At 32.0% G+C, this 17449-nt stretch overlaps 4 protein-coding genes across 8 annotated transcripts; 1 reads left to right on the plus strand and 3 right to left on the minus strand.

Annotated features, from left to right (window-relative positions):
* Positions 1-47: 47 nt before the first annotated feature.
* On the minus strand, positions 48-3716 carry LOC149514132 (uncharacterized). 5 transcript variants are annotated; one of them, XM_089746642.1, is made up of 3 exons: positions 2481-3716; positions 1786-1921; positions 48-545 (listed from the first exon to the last, which is right to left on the minus strand). In XM_089746642.1, exons 1-3 carry the CDS (start codon positions 2664-2666, stop codon positions 520-522), a joined length of 348 nt encoding a protein of 115 aa, XP_089602768.1. In that variant the 5' UTR covers positions 2667-3716; the 3' UTR covers positions 48-519. The 5 variants fall into 5 exon arrangements, 4 of the variants coding, with proteins under 4 accessions (XP_089602768.1, XP_089602767.1, XP_089602770.1 ...); XM_089746641.1 differs by having other exon boundaries at positions 48-595; XM_089746644.1 differs by having other exon boundaries at positions 48-625.
* Positions 3717-6501: 2785 nt separating this feature from the next.
* On the minus strand, positions 6502-8630 carry LOC111289492 (small ribosomal subunit protein eS19x-like). The gene is made up of 4 exons (XM_022880588.2): positions 8446-8630; positions 7502-7592; positions 7172-7355; positions 6502-6790 (listed from the first exon to the last, which is right to left on the minus strand). The coding sequence occupies exons 1-4, from the start codon at positions 8623-8625 to the stop codon at positions 6718-6720; spliced, it is 528 nt and encodes a 175-aa protein (XP_022736323.2). The 5' UTR covers positions 8626-8630; the 3' UTR covers positions 6502-6717.
* A 975-nt stretch (positions 8631-9605) lies between these two features.
* On the plus strand, positions 9606-12022 carry LOC111275055 (NAC transcription factor 25-like). Its single transcript, XM_022860155.2, has 3 exons — positions 9606-10046; positions 11426-11706; positions 11966-12022. Exons 1-3 carry the CDS (start codon positions 9854-9856, stop codon positions 12020-12022), a joined length of 531 nt encoding a protein of 176 aa, XP_022715890.2. The 5' UTR covers positions 9606-9853.
* A 1862-nt stretch (positions 12023-13884) lies between these two features.
* Positions 13885-15799, minus strand: LOC111289497 (UDP-glycosyltransferase 83A1-like). The gene is made up of 2 exons (XM_022880601.2): positions 15006-15799; positions 13885-14878 (listed from the first exon to the last, which is right to left on the minus strand). The coding sequence occupies exons 1-2, from the start codon at positions 15493-15495 to the stop codon at positions 13998-14000; spliced, it is 1371 nt and encodes a 456-aa protein (XP_022736336.2). The 5' UTR covers positions 15496-15799; the 3' UTR covers positions 13885-13997.
* Between the last annotated feature and the right edge of the window lie 1650 nt (positions 15800-17449).

Genomic DNA, 17449 nt, shown 5'->3' on the forward strand with positions numbered 1-17449 from the left:
TTCCTTAGGGCTCACACTTAAGCTTGATTGCTTTACACAATCACAAGAGATATAACGTTAGAAATTCTTACCATTGATCAAAAGCTATGAAACATTAAAATACAATAGTACTTACAAACTAAAATCTTAATCCTAGTTTAAATGCTGAAAACCAAATATAACTCCAAAGCTTTAATACTTGAAAAATCAACAAAGCACTAATTGCTTTTGCACAGAGAAAGAACTGACTTGGCGTACAATCGGTGGCTTGATTTGGGGACAAGGAGGAACAAGATTCTTCAGCCAAGGAGAGGACCGTAAATACAATTTTGTTGGATTCAGTTTGCACACTTTAAGGTATCGATTGCCAGATTACCACATTTCATTAATCAATCTTATCTTTTGTTTCAGCTATTGCCTGCTGCAATTATTGTAGAGGGCTCTAGAGTTGGCGTCTGTTACATTTTTGGATGCACAAGCGTGCGCTTTTGAATCCTTTGCACTGTTAGAGATTTCTTTGCTCCTGGCGTTTGGTATGCCTCAAAAGCCAGTATTCGGCTCAACGCCTGTAGATTTTTTGGCTTTTCATGTTTAGCGGCGGCTAAAGTCTTTGTACCTAATTTTTCTTTCTTTTGTCAAGGCAAATCTGCTGGTTTTGAATATAAATTTTCCAAAATTATGTTGGAACATTTTTAAAATAATAAATCATATGAATTGCATGCAAAAATGAATGATTATATCTCTTTAAATAACATAATTATTTACTAAAAGTTATATCTTATAAAAAATTGTGTTTATAGATATCTTTATGAACAGTTATGTCCGTAAAAAAGACTTCTATTTAATTATAAATAAAACTCTTCTGATTTTTGAAAAGATACAAAGTAATAAATATTTTAGAAATATTTTGCATATGAAATAAAAGTCAAAAAATATATATATGTATATATATAACTAAATCATATAATTCTATTCTTATACTGGTGAATGTGTAGTGGATTGATTTTGTCAATATAAAACATAATCAATCATTGAGTTTTATTGTATATTCAAGATTTATCATCAATAACATTTTTACATACTGATTAGTCAAGTGATGGAACCAATAAAATCTTAAAGAAAGTGACACCGGTACATGCCTTAAAACTTTTTTTCAATTTCTCATGTTTTTCTAAACCCCAGATTCTAACAAATTATATACCCAACTTTATATCTGATGGGCTCCTTTTGTATTAATGTTTAAGTCTTTAAGAAGATTCCTATACAAACAGGCTTCAACAAGAAGCTTAGGCTGAAACCATGATGTATGCATTCGAAAAAGGGAGGAAACAGAGAGATGATATAAAGCAAGAAATATTTTTGAGAAAAGCCAAATCATATATAGTTGTAATAACAAGGAATGTAACAATAAAATAAAACATATTATAAATGACACTCGTATAAGGTTTCCTGAAAAAAAAAGGTTTAAGGTAGTTCATATGTAGAACATTAAAACAAATATAAAAAACAATCATACAAGGTTTCTTGAAAAAAGTTTAAGGTAGTTCTAATGTAGGACACTAGTGTCGTACACTAATTCATTACGCAGACAAAAAAAAAATCACTGATAAAAGCTTTACTCTGGTCAGAATTGGTAAAAGGAAATACTCGTGGATTAATGTTAATTTAATACTTTGGAAGATAACCAAGTACTCTGTAAGGAATCAAGCTATAATAAAAGGGAATAACAAATATAAACAGGGATAAAATGCCATGTGCGTGTCCATGAGAGAGAGAGAGAGAGAGAGAGAGAGAGAGAGAGAGGACCTGTCCATGATGTGATATGGCCAATGTACAAGGCTGCTGGCCAAGGTTCTCCATCAATTTGAACAGGCAATGCAGTAAAGAGATGTATCTTAATGGATTGTCCCTGTGCCAGTCTTCGAGCGATAGAAAGGCCCACCTGTGATAGCACAAAGCAGCAGCAGCTCAGAGACATTTTCCAAAACAAAACTTCAATGTCAAATTTCCAGAACTCATATCAGAAGAAGGAACCAAAACGAAAAACCAAATTTAGAAAGTTGGATCAAAGTTAATTAAATGCTTTACTATCCACCATAAAAGGAATGACAAGGCCCAAAGTTTTCCTATATTGTGCTTTAGGGCACGCAGTCAAACCCAGTGATATGGTATGACAAAGCCAAGTTCTTTTAGGCAGTAGAGTAAATTAGATAGAACTTGTTTTCATTTGCCTTTGGAAATGCCAGATAGAATTTTTACACTAAAGCATCATCCTCTCTTCCTCAAAAGACTAGATTACCTGCAGTTTCCAAGGTGCCAAGTTCCAGATATGCTCACGACCTCTAATATTTTATCATGCATAGACTGAGGATCAAAATTCTCAAATGTCTCATCCTCGTTTGGCAAAGGTCTACACCCCCCATATAGCTTCCAATGTTTGCAACAAGTACGCCTTCTGCATCCTGTATGGGTTTAGAATACTACTGTGACATATAGCTCACCTGTTTCATTCGACATACTACTGTGACAGTCCACATGTAGGAGTCGTTGGCACCACAAGCAACACCATATAGGAGATCCACCAAGAAAAGGCCCAGTACATGGTTATTCACAATAGCTACAGAAGGACGCATCATCAGGTTGATCAGTAAGCTCCTTCCATCGAACTGCGCACTGTTGCACCACATGATCAAAGCCAACCATAGATACACACTTGCAATCCTTGTGTGCACTCAAAGAGCAGCTCAAGTGAGCTGCTGCGCCGCAGATGCTACAACGGTGAATGAAGCTATCTGAAGCTGTCATGGGCCCTAGCGTTTGGGAAGGTGGCATTGGCTTTAAGCAAGCACAGCAATTTAAATTCTTTCCACAGGATATTGATCCCAGCTCCCAAGTATGAGGAGCTAAGGAACCTTATGCTTGGCCTTTGGGTTCTTTTTCGACCTAGCTACAGCTTTCATCCAACTTAAATTAATGTTTCTTCTCCACTAGAAAGCTATGTAAAATATAGTCAAAATACCAACGAGGCCGTTTCAGCTGGACTCTTGTCGGTCCAACTGGCATGCAACATACGTTCTTCATCCTTTCTTCAAAACTTTATATTATAGCATTCTACAGTCACTAACAAACACCACACCACCTAACCACCAAATGTCGATGTAAAAAAAAAAAAGGCTTCCTACCCATTGTCTATAAAAACCCAGATTCTTACCATGTTCATACTCCTTACACCACCTCATTAGGTTCACTTCTTGTCTCACAGAAATCCTAAAAGCCCCCTTTTTTCTTCATCTAAGAAAAAAATGCTTATATATTGAGAAAAACTGCTAACCCAAAATCACTAATTTTGACAGCCTAAACAACCAGTGATATCAAAACTCCATTGCTTTGATCAGAGCCAATAAGGAATCAAACAAAAATCCTGCAAAATAATATTTATAAATTCATAGAAGTTACTTATAATGCATACAATCAAAAGGACATATCAATTAGATTGATCTCTTGAAGTATACAATGTCGAGAAAACGTGGTAACATTGAAACGACTAATACTTATCATTATTTTTTTTTTCTTGGATCACGAAAACAAAGAAGCCTTCGCAGCGAAGTAAGCTTGAAATATTTTTTTTTCTCAGCAACAAAACAGAGAATCAGAAAATGAATAACTTCAGCAATCTAACACGAAAGGATAAGAGACAAATTATTCAAAAAAAAAATAAAATAAGAGGGAGAAGAGAGACTTACAGAAGCGGCCAATGAGAGAGAAAAGAAGATCGATTAAATCACAGAGAAAACTCTAGGGCAAAGGAATTGATCTAGGGAGAGAAAACCGTGTGGGAAAATCGAAAACCCAAAAGCAAATGGCCCTGATTTCAAGCTTTCAATTTTCAAATATTCAAAATCATACAAAAAGCTAAATTCAAAACAATAAAATAAAATAGAGCTTCTTTATTTATTCATTTATTTTTGTTTTAATTACAATATAAAAATAAAATTTTAAAAAGGCTAGAAAACAGGGGGGATTCTGAATTTTGGAGCGAAGAAGAAACCGTGCGTGTCTACAGTTTATAGACTAGAGAGGGAGCGAAGGTGAGTAGATTTTGAATCTTGGAGAAAATGCCACGTGGCTTAAAAAGCGTGGAGGTGGTGCAAACATTGGATTCCACTTCGGGGTATGGGTTGTTGTCACGGTCCGCGTGAAGGACTAGGCCCAGTGATTCTAACGTAATTGGGACCAAGTCAGAAAGTAAGGGAGACCAGGCCTGAAGGCACAAGGGAGATCTTGGGGCAAGATTATGACCCAGGATGGGTGCACGGTCACTGAAACAAGCTCAAAGAGCTCAAGCCGAGGGATTCGATTCGACGGTTTTCGGACAGATCCAGGCATAAGAGTAGAAGTAAGCTCAGGCGCAAGCAAAATTAAGGATATAATTGATCAAGTTTGAGTTGATAAATATTAAACTTGAGTTTGAATTAAATTTTAAATTTGTAGCTTGAAACTTGGCTGAAACTTAATTAAGTTATATTTTTTTTAACTTGAATTTGACTCAAAATAAAAATCGAATTATTAGAGCTCGATCGATTAAATTTAATTAATATATAAAAATAAGTTTGATTCTTATATTTAATAAAAATTTAATTATTTGTGCTCAAATTCAAACACAAATTTAAGATATTTTATCAATTAAAATAATTAAAATATATTAAAATATAAAAATTTAATTAAGCTCGTGAATTATTTGAGTTGAGTGTAAAAATACTCGAATTTGATTTGATCGATAAATTATCTGATCTCTAACTTGACTCGATAATAATTAAGCTGAATTCGAATTTAATACGAGTTTAACCCGAATAATTTATGAGTACTAATATATTATTTACACTCCTAAGTAAAACTGAACCAGGCACCAATCAAATTGAATAAGGAGTTCAAACTGATTCAAACTCCTTTCTAATAGAGTCTATGTAAAATTAGAACTCTCCAGTTGTAACCATTTGTAATGTCTTGTATATGTTGGATTATTTATGAGCTTTAGGATAGAAACTATCTCACGTATTGATTTAAGGGAGCCTTAGCTATAAATAGGAGGTGCTTCACCCTCGTTGTACACATACAACTTGAGTAATACAAGTTTACTCTTGCTTATCTCTATTGTTATCTTTAACTTTCTATCAAATAGTTTTATGTGCAATCTTGTCTAGCAGTAACTTAGTTTACTTTTGCCTATCTCTGCTGTTCTTTTTAACTTTCCATCAAATAGTTTATGTGCAATCTTGTCTAACAGCAACTTGGGGTGGCTAGCCCTAGTGATTCGAGTGTTCGTACACCAATTTGGTTAAAGGCTAATTTAGAATGTCGGATGAGACTCAAGCCACACGAGTTAAAGCTTGAGTCTTAGCCTGTAACATAATGGCTTGACATGATGTAGACAGGTAATTCACTTAGAGACACATGTGAGCAAGTTAGATATGAGTTGAGACGTCGGATGAGTCAATTTTCAAGTTTTGATTCTAGAGTCGTATGAGTTAAAATTTAAGCCTTATAATGTCATGACGTGCAGTAACTACTGTTCTCTTTCACTTTTCATCAAATAGTTTATGTGCAACCTTGTCTAACAACAACTTGGGGTGGCTAGCCTTGGTGGTTCGAGTGTTTGTGCATCGATTCGATTGAAGGCTTAAGTCACACAAGTTAGAGCTTGAATTTTAGCCTGTGACATAATAACTTGACATGATGTGGACAAGTAATTCATTACACGTATGAGCAAGTTAAATAAGGGTAAGTGAAAATGAAGGAATTAGGCCAAACTTTTGCATTATCTAAGAATACATTAATTCCTAAATTAATGTCTTAATCGTTCTTGTTTAAGTTTAGATTGCATAAACTAACTAGATTTATCATTTTCATTGTTACTTTTTTTTTTTTTCATTTTTAAGACATGATTTTTTTTTTCATTTTTACATGACTAGAAATTAAAGTGTAAGTAAATCATGCTATTTACAAGGTATTTAAATTTGATTAAAAAAAACCTCAAAGTTCGATTGGTTTAATGTTAGAATTTGAACCATTCGAATAACAGGACAATCCAAATCTAAATACATTAACATCTAACTCTTAAATTTAATAACCTATTCAAAAAATTCACAAATCTAATTAATTTTTTTTAATATATAAAAAATTAATAATTAATTAATAGAAATATATTATTTTAATATCAATATTTATAATTTATCAAACCCAATCGAATTCATCAAACTGAGATCGAACAATTCAATTAAATTATTAAATTACAAATCAAATCAAGCATAAAATATAAAATTAAATTAAATTCGAAACTAAGCCTCAAGTTTTTGAATGTACTAATAATATATCGACTTAATTCGACTCAATTACTTTGCATGAACAGAAATTTTTTTTTTCAAAATCTATATAATCTGTTGATAATAAAATGTTAAACAGAAAATTTTGTCATCAATACTAATGGATAATGAAGTGAGCAGGGAAAAAATACAAGTAGATGGGTTTCTAGAAATGAGTTTTAAATAGACTTCAAAATTGAAGGTCCATAGCCAACAAACAGCATATTGGAATTCAAAACAAAAAAAAAAGCTTCATATAGAAGAAACCAGAAAGACACAGACCAACCAGGAAATTGATTATCATTGCCTCCTAAAATAGTACTCTTTCAAACAACTAAATTCAGGAACTCAACCCATTGGAAAGCATCTATTAAATTTCTCAGAGGGCAACTGCAATCCTTCCAGCAACTTGGTCAAGATCACGTTGGCCATTAGATGTGATTCTCCTACCACTGATACACAGGAATATGATTTTAGTTGATATTAACAGATGAAAGAATGTTCACAATATGCGATATAGACATACAGTCAAAACAAAATGAACACGATGAGCTATTCTACATAAATAGTTTCTGTAATTCAATAATTAAATCTTTTTTAGATATAGTTATGTTTTCCATCTAAAGAGATTAATAAAAAAAAAAAGGAAAATCTGCATTGTTATATCAAAGAGATTTTTCCAAAAAAAAAAGAAAAGTGAAATACATGAATAATTCAAGCCATATTGCCTCCCCTTGCAATATTAATAGTATAGACTACCAATTACCTTGAGTACTAATACTAAAAGCAATAAAGAACTTATAAAACCAAGAATCATACACAAAAAAACTCACCCCTTGGTATCAAGATCGATGATGTTTATGTTCTGCAATTGCTGGAGAATGTGACGAGCAATAGAGCCACTGCTCTTGCAGAAATGACGTGGGCGGCTGCCATTTCTCTTGGCAGCTCCATATATCCTCCTGAAGGCACCAACACCAAGACCTCCCCTCATGTAGATTTTCCTTGCCATGGAAGCTACAAATTAACGAAAAATGGTGTTCATGGGAACTTATAGATGCATATGGTGCATTAGTTGCGCTCATTCATAGGTGCCTAAACAATCATGTCTTTAGAAAATAAAAAACCGGCAGGGGATTAGAGAGAGTGAGAAATCCACATACCAGCTCTTATATAGTACCAATCAGGGTCATATGGAGCAAGCTCCTTAAATTTACCACCCTTGACAATATCGGTCCATGGAGGAAGCTCAATCTGATAAAAACAGGGGGAAAAAGGAAACATAAGGAAAGAAGTAAACCCCTTATCCCTTCATAATTTTCATACGTCTAGAAAAAGTAGGCATAAAATAAAAACGAACAAGTCGCATAAGCTTCTAAAATTTCAGCAATCTGTTGTGCTCACGACAACATATCAGAGTACGGAAATCATTAATCCAGCTAGAGAATCATACCCTCGCATACAATACGAATCACACACCTCACTTCCATCAAATCCATGCCATTAAAATAAAAAAAAAAAAGAGAAAAACCTAAGGCTTCATTTATTAGTTGCCCTAGCTACTTCCAATTTTGGTTTCTCATAAGTTGCCATAAAGAAAAAAAAAAAAAAAACTGGTAAAAAGTAAAACAATAACTAAGAAACAGTGAACAAATAGCTAAAAATGCAAGAAAAATTCCAACATACGAGTTCAAAATAGAAATTGTAAATCATAGATTTTATTGTTCAAAAACATCTTTACTTTTAACTTTTTAATTCTTAGAAAAAATTATCCACCAATGTGTCAACAATCAAGTAGCAAAAGTAACAATCAAACGGAGGCGAAGGGCACGAGTAACAGCATTAGCAGCAACAACATCCAAGTCTTTTGCAAGATTAATTTCAAAGTTACTTACTTTAGGCTCCTTACTGAAAATTTTAGAAGCATTATCTTTCAATTAAACAGATTTCCCATAATCAAACGAACCCATGGATTAAATAACAAAATACAGAATAGGAAATCAAAGACGAAAACCCTAAAACAGCGAAAAAAGGCAGCAAAACCTACAAACTAAAAGCAAGAGATAAAATGGAAAAGGGATAAGTTAGTAGTTAGTAAAAAGCAAACCTTGCCGGAGCGCTTGAGATGGGTGGCATAGGCCTTCACAAATTCGTGGGGAGAAACGTCCTTAACAGTTCTCGCTGCCTCCATTTTTTCTCGCTTTCTCTTTCTTTCTGCGGCGGCGGAAGCCCTTTTGCGGCTTGCGAGATATGTAGTTTGAAAGTGAGCGAGTGGGATAAACACCATAAGAGAGAATTAGGGTTTTAAGCTGGTGCGTGTTCGAAATTACACAACTACCCTTATAATACGACGACGTCTTTTCCCGTGAATGTCCAACGAACGAGTTGTTTTCTATTAGAAATGAAAAAAACTATACAAGCAATGTGTTCTTTTTTTAAAAAAAAAAAAAAAAAAATTTTGGATTATAATAATTTAAAATCAGAAGAAAGAAACATAGTGAAATTAAGAACACTATAGCTAATTAAAATTAAATTTTAATTTGAAATGGAAATCAAATAATGGTTAGAAATTTTGAGTAAGGAACACATGTATAATTGCTATTAAACCAAATGATTGGTATTATTGTTAATTAAAACTTAAATCATTGTACCATTATTACATCATTTTAAGCTCGATCCAAAGCTCAAAAATAATACTATAATATTAATAAATGTTTGTTATATTTTCATTTAATTTATTTTTAAAATATATTTAAAATATTTGTCTTTTTATATATTGGTTTTAAAAATTTTAAATTTCACAAATAAAGAAATTAAAATTTGTCAATTTATTAATTAATTAATTTTTTAATATGATAAATATATTTTACTAGCCGATAATTATGTGATTAATATATTTTTAATTCCAATAAACAAGGTTTAATTCTTGAAGAAAATTAGGAAATGATGCATTCTTTTTCATTCAAATGCATTTCTTTTAATGGGAGAGTTCAAGGCCTCTTGGGATTTTTATCTACATATATAAGGTTGAGATATATAGGGATGTTAAAAATATCAATATCGGAATTTAAAACTTAATTAAAAAATTTTTATTTTTTTTTAATAGGTTGCCTTTCATTTCTTTCTTTCTAAGCCTTAGGAAATCTTTAATTTGCTGTAATTTCCAATGAAACAAACGAGTCTTAGTATTTTATTACCGTAAAAACACCAATATTTTCATCTTATCCAGACATATAATTAATATTACAGAGTCAAAGGTGGCTTGTTTTGCTAATAATAACAATAAGAACTTTTCATCCCCAACACAGCCACGGAAACAAACAATCCACAACCGGAAAAAGTCTTTTTCTGTTTTCTTCTGTGAATCATACGTACGTATCAAAGTTCTAATAGGATTCCACAATTATCAGCATTCGGCACTTCAAATTCTTTTTCTTTCCCTATAAGACCACATCCCCCAATGCTTTTTCATCTCCCTCCTCACCTCGATTACTATAACTGTTTGTTTGGTTTCAATGTCAATGATGGAAGACCAAGATGATGATTTTGGTGATCAATATTTACCAGTTGGGTATAGGTTTGTGCCAACAGATGAAGAATTGGTGAGTCATTATTTGATCAACAGGGTGTTTTGCAAGCCTGTTCCAGCTTCAGTTTTTCAAGAAATTAATGCTTCTGAGCTTTACAGCCAGCCTCCAAAGAGTTCAGGTAGGGTTTGGTGATTAATCATAGATGTTGAGTGTTAGTTTCTTTGGTGATTCTCTCTCCTCATCTAAGCATGAAATCCCATGAGTTTTAGATTACTTTTTTTGTTCGTTTAGATCAAAGGAATCGGTGGCCGATCTACTATGTTTCTACCATGTTCCATGGTTGTTCATGAGCACTCCAAAAAATTAAAAATATGGAAATTTAAACATAAATTCATCAATAATTTTTTATTTATATTATAAATGGATATTGAAAGTCACCATTGATCCGAATCTTGTGCCCAAATCTAAGCTAGAACAAATAGCTAATTCTACAGCCATGGATGATGAAAAGCTAGCAGTTCTTGATCTATGAAGAACATGTGATATATCCTATAATCCGATTAAGGAAATCAACGAAGGAATTGAAGGATGAAATATTACTTTCCTTTACATATTGAAGAAAAAGTAAAGAAGGAAATTAAGATGAAAATGGGAGGAAAACAAAAGGAAGTACGTAGTAACATCTTTTACACAAGGAAGAAAATGGGAAATATGAAAATAATTGATAGTAAAATGATAAAATATTGTAGAACTTTTCCAAGCAAATCTATCTTATTTTCATTATATTTTCTAATTTTTTTTATCTCACCAATCACCCTTTTTTTTTGGTCTTTCCATCTTTTTTTTTTCCCTATCAATTAAAGCTCATTTAATAAAAGCAAAAACTTTTAAGCAAAAAATTTGAAATGTACTCAAGCAAAAATGTAAGTTGTCTTCTAATTTTTTTTCCAAAGGAAACTCTCACTAAAGAAATTTCATGTTATAGACTTTTCTTATTTACATTTTTTCTTACGTGGTTTCAAACCACTATATATATAGCAGAAAAAATTAAGTAAAATTTACGTTTGTTTTTTGTTTTACCATGTGGTTAACTTTTAGTACGTGTGTGTGTGTCTATATATATGTATATATATATATATATATGTATGTATGTATGTTATTCAATTTTATATTATATTTAGTTTAAGTATTAGGTGGTACATGTGGATAACTTCATTAATTTGGCATGATGGATTTAATTTTTTAAAAAGAGAATTTGAATTTTTCTATTCTATTTAAGTGAATGATACATGCATCCACTATTAAATAACATATATCTACTAGTTTGAGGGTTGGGTAATTTATTTAGATTTGAATGTTTATCCAAATTTTTTAAAAAAATTTAAACAAAAAATTAAAATTCGTTAAATGGGTTTGGGTGTAATTTTCATATTCATTTAAATTTCGGATTAAATCTCCAACAAAAAAATTAAAATTCGAGTTCGACATATATACACTTTTATCTATATAATTTTTGCGGTGTTTTTTCTAACTTGTTTTATTTTTCACCTTTTGCAGTGCAATTCTCTAGTGGAGAAAGAGAGTGGTTCTTCTTTATTCACAAGGATGGAAATTTTGATGATGAGCAACATAAGACACTATTTCGAATGGTTGGAGATGGATTAGGGTTTTGGAGATCAAATGGAGAGAAGCCCCTATTTGACACAAATGGAAATGTAGTAGCCTTCAAGATTCATTTGACCTATTTTTCGGGATGCCTTTCGAAAGCAAAGAAAACACATTGGAGAATGGATGAATATCGACTGCCCATTCAATTCTATACCCTCCACAATTCCAAGGTAACATCCTTTACAAAACAGTACCCTATCAAACAATCCAATAGGATTAGACTCTCTTCCTTTTTTCTCGATTTTGGATGATGAGAAATCGATAGCTTGCATGCACCAATGGTTGAATTCAAGTCCATAGAATCAAATCCGATGTGTGCATGCTTATATATATATATATATATATATATGCGTGATTTGATTCTTCAAATAAAAAGAAAATAATTTTTTAAGGTTTTCAAATTCTTTTATAACGTTATATTGTTTGCAGGAGGAGTGGGCACTGGGGAGACTTACCAGAGGAAGAGATTACAATTTTGATTTCTAAAACTGCTCTTCATATTATTGAATTTTCAATAAAGATAAAAGACTCATCCAAGTTTTTGGAAAGTCTTACAATGAGTTTTTTAGATGAAGTTTGTGAAATGCTCTATTAAATATGATTAAATAAAAATTAAAATTAAAAATTAAAACCAATAGATTAAAAGGTTTTGTTAAATATATCAAGAATACAAATTTTGAAAAAATTTTACTAAATTTGGATATATTTTTTAAGATAGTTATTTTTAATAAAAATTTTGATAAAATTTTTACAGTTAAATAAGTATATATCAAATTTTATTATAAATAACATTTTAAAATCTATTAATCTATCAGTTTGAATTTTGTAATAAATTTTTTATTAAATCATTTTTAAAATGAAACTTCGCAAATTTCATCTAAAAAACTTTATCTAACTTTTGCCCCAAGTTTTTGTTCGGTCAGGTCTCTCAAATGGAGAGCTTAGATGTCCTAGAAAAATACTTCATTATTAAAATTTTAATCTCTTTCTTGATTCATTATGCACACATGGAAAAAGATTTTTCTTTGTAATTTCAAAAATCATTTGTTATTCAATTATGATTAATTAAATTGATTTAATCTAATGATCCGTATTTGTTATTTATTTGTTCAGTATTTTTACATATTTAGTCTTAAAATTGCATTTTACCTTCAATGCAATGCATAATGAACATCAAATAACAAAAGATTTTTTGGGTCAATCACATATGATCTATCAAAAGCAAAAGTTTGCATGTATTACTATTTTGTTAATTTTTTAATTAAAATTCATTTAAAACCATTTATAGGTGATTTTTAGTACACTTAGTTCAAAATTCCTAGTGATTTGCATACGTTGGTATCATTATATTTGGTAAGGATTTGATGATCAATCTTAATTAGATCACAAAACCGATTAAATAATATTTTAAAGATGATCTAATTTTCATAAAAAAGGATATAATTTTTATCTTAACTATAAATAGCATATTTTGTGTAAATGAAAAACGTTCTTCCTTCTTAGGAGAGGAGAGGAATGGATTATGCATGGGAGTTCGAGAAAAAAAGAGGCTCCGAGCTGAGGATAAAAGGATGAACTGTAGATGATGAGATTTGAACTTTAAATTTATTGAATGTCATTTTTTAAAAATGATTATATAAATTAATTGAATTAAATTTCAAATTAAAGAGAAAGACATCATTTCTGTTCATCTTAATAATAATTTTTTTAAAAAAAAAATTTTTGGATTCCTGTGTGTACAGACAAAAAGAGCTGGATTCCTGGGTTCTTTTGATTTTTCTGTTTTCTTGTGCTCCTTTTTATTATGCATGGCCGTCCTATCATGCATTGTGTATTCTAAGTCTCAAGCTATGCTCTTCTAATTCTAATTGAAGCAAGGGTTACCTTTCAATGCTATGAGTTTATTATTTATTTATTTTTATTAAAAGGTTTTCATTTACAGATAGATGATGGAAAAGATGTTGCCTTAATTCATATTTTACTTCCTTTATTAAAGGGTTTCATCAAAAGATGTTGCTTTTAGTTACAACCACACATGTCGAATGGCCACAAGGTTTACACATCAAAAAATTGTGAATTCAACCATATGATTGTATATAGTGCTGATCATGACAATGAAAACCACTGTAATAATAGAAATTTGATTGAAAAAAAAAAAAAAAAAAAACCAAAGGAGAGTGATGAAAGATTCCACATCCCACTTTAAATTGTATTGTAAAATTATATTTTTGGTTTTATTATAAATTCATTAAGAATATATTTTTTTAAGTCGATTCACAATTTTTCAATGAATTTAAACTCGAATAATCAAAAGAAAGAACAATCTCTTTTCACTGCTCGAACCAAAATTAATTAAGACTATATCTATTTGTATTACCATCAAGACTTTTGGCAAGAAATACAAATAGATATTACACACGGAAATGACTTGGATGGAGTTTTAATCTATCAGAAAAGGTGGTTAATGCCATATCAGTTCAATAAAGCTTGTAAAATTTTTGAAAGAAGACCCACCTTCATTGACACTTTTTCTAGCAACTTCCTTCAGCTGCAATGCATTTGCTTTTATTCCATCAGAAGAGATCAGTGTTTTTATCTTTGTACTCATTTCATTCCTTGTTGTGATTCCATTCTCATCTTTATCCACTGCCAAACCAATCTTCCAAACATCACAAATGTAGCTCCTGTTATGGAATTGATCGGCAAAGTATGGCCAACATAGGAAGGGTTTCCCCACGGTTAGACCTTCCAAGGTGGAATTCCATCCGCAATGGCTCACGAAACAAGCAACAGAAGGGTGAGCTAATACCTTTTCCTGAGGCGCCCATTCGACAATTTTGCCAAGATCAGCCACTCTATCTATGAAACCTTCAGGGAATTTTGCTGTTGACCCATTTGTCAGGTTGGAGCTGACTACCCATAAAAATGGAATGCCAGTGAGTTCAAGACCAAGTGCTAGTTCATCTACTTGCTGTGGATTTAAGATTGTTGTGCTACCCAATGCTACATAAACGACAGAGCCTGCAGGTTGTTTATCAAGCCAGCTTAAGCAAGTGGAGTCTTCAGGACAAAAATTTCCAGCAAAGGCTTCAATATGGTTACTTGCTAAAAATGGACCAATGGGTATGGCTTTAGGAATCAATTTCATGACTGATGAGTCTAGTTCATAAAATGTGTTGCACAGAAGCTGATCGGCAAATTTGAAAGTTTTGAGGGCAGTAGAAACATATACAAATAGAACTTTCTGCATAACTGGGTCGGAACAGCTCCATGAGAAGTCAGAGCTCCTCCAGGCTGGGATATCCTCTGAAAGTATGATCGATTCATCTTTTATTAGAGTTCCTATGAAGAAGTTAAAATTTTTTCCATCAGAATCATGTATGTGTTTCTCACATGACAGACTTGAATTGCATAATTATAAAAACAGAACAAACATTTTTTTTCCTGGTTTGCATAGTTACATTCTTACCATCGGTATCTATGATTCCAGCTTCTATAAGCTGTGGAACATGTAGTGCCAGGGCCATGCTTGCTGGTCCTGAAAGAAGCACCGCCACTCGTTTGATTCCCATTTCATTGGCAACTTCAAGTGCCCACCCAGCCGCCATATCAGCTATAACACAAACGATTTGCTCATCAACATCAGACCTTTTAATGTTCTCAATCAAGTTCCTCAAATTGCCAGGCATAACTCTCAATATACTTTCTGTCAGCTTAACAAAATCTTGTCGATCATCCTCTGGTTCCAACCCATCAGGAATTGAAACTAGGCTTATCAGCCTCTTCTCCTCCTCAACTTTCTCCGGCAGGGAAGCCATAACCTTCTCATGTATGAATTCTGTATTAACAAATGTGACTTTCACTCCATGAGCTGCAATTTGGAGGGACAACTTCATGAGAGGAGCTACATGGCCTTGTGCTGCGTGTGGTATGACTATTACATGTGGTTGCCTGGCCATGGTATGTCCTCACTGCTTCCACAATCTGCTTGCCTTGATTCTTTTTTCCCCTGTAAACTAAATTTCTCTGCCACTTTTGCTGAGTGCTGAGAGCTTTTTTTTTTGAAAAAATTGTTTTCAATTGTTTAAAGTATGTATAGTTTAGCTTAAAATCAAGTACCATACGTGTGTGTGTGTGTGATTGGGCCTTAGCACTTGGCATGCATCTGCTCCAAGTGGCCTTTACTGTTTGTTTTGTTATGTGAGTGCTGTTTAGTTAACCTAACCCCGGTTTTTCTTCTTGTTAAGATTAAAGAAGCATCTATTTACATCTGCATCTCATTATTTTTTGTTTGAGTCAGACAGATGACTACATAATCAAAACTGAGTTAAATCATGGATTGCGACAAATATATTTAAATAGCTGTGTGAAGACCTATTGCATACATGAAATTTATTTCCACTTGCATTACGAAAACTTTGTTTCTTAGTGGGTGTAATTTCTTTTATGTTTTTGTTAAGAACGTAGCCAATGACTTGTAAGTTGTTTCACAGCCAATCCAATCCTCCAAACATTACAAAAACAACTCTGCTAGTGATATTTTTGAGTCCAAAATATAAACTGATTTTTTTTTTATTAAAGATTGTCCACAAACAGGTAAGGATATTTTTTATTTTTGAATCAAACTTGACTTGTATAATGTCATGTCTCTATCAATAACCAGCCGGATCTGATGTATCATAAGGGATTTGTCTTTTCTATTGATTTCTACGGATTGCATCAAAAATAATTTTTGAATGAGGTATTCAACTCCAAAATGAATCGAAAAAGAAATTTTTATTGGTTCTACCTCTATTTTTTATGAAAAAAATGAATTTTTTTATCAAAGGATAAAAAAAAAAAAATGTCTGAATCTTTTATAGGAATGATTAGGAAGATTCAAAACCAAAAATAGTGGCATTTGCTAGTTATAACATAACGAAAACAGTCAATCAAAATAGATTGGTTCTATTATGTCATCATTCTACTTCATAGACCCTTCACTTTCTATTTATAAATAAAGTCATTCAAATATTATTTAATTTATCTTTTTTCTGTTAATTTTTTTTATTTTTCACTCTCTTTCCCATCTCTTATAATTAATTTTTAATTTAAACATTGAAATACAAATACAAAACTTATTTTTTACTTTTACTTTTAAGAATTTTCTTTCTCTCGTGCGATTTTAAGATTTTCACCTTTAACTCGGAACTCGGCATTAACAAACTCCTATTACAAAATTGATCTGCAAAGTAAGGCTAACATAGACAAGGTAACCCCATGTGTGGAGTTCCATCCACAATGGCTCACAAAACAAGCAACAGAAGGGTGAGCTAATACCTTTTCCTGGGGAGCCCATTCGACATTTTTTCCACGATTGGATTGTCTATTTATGAAACCATCTTTTAAACTTGATCTATCTGTCAGGTTGGATATAACCACCCATAAAAATGGATGGCCAGTGAGCTCAAGACCATGTGCTGAAGATTGATGATCTACCAAATGCAACATAGATTACAGAACCTGCATTTTCTTTATCAAGCCTGCGTAAGCATGTTCCAAGGCATGTTCCAAGTAACGATCCTACTGGCAAGATGTTGGGAATCAATTTTGAGATGATGGATCAGGTTGATATAAAATTCGACAATTGGAAGGCAATCCACAAATGTTCAAAAAGGCTTTTTGCTTGACTGGGTCATCAATGCTCCATGGAACCTCACGCCATCTCCAAGCAGAAATTTCATTTGACAATATAATTGATCCACTTTTTGATTCACAATTTTAAACCAAGTCTAACTAACGAGTAATATTGCTTAATTGAAGAATTTGGTTGAGAATTTTAAACTTAGGCTTCATTTAGATGATATGTGAAAAGAAATTTTTATCATTATAATTTTATAATTATTTAATTACAATAAAAATTTATACAAAAAT

This window comes from Durio zibethinus, chromosome 17, assembly GCF_047325235.1.
Source record: "Durio zibethinus cultivar Kanyao isolate XHJ-2024 chromosome 17, ASM4732523v1, whole genome shotgun sequence".
NCBI classification, from domain to species: domain Eukaryota; kingdom Viridiplantae; phylum Streptophyta; class Magnoliopsida; order Malvales; family Malvaceae; genus Durio; species Durio zibethinus.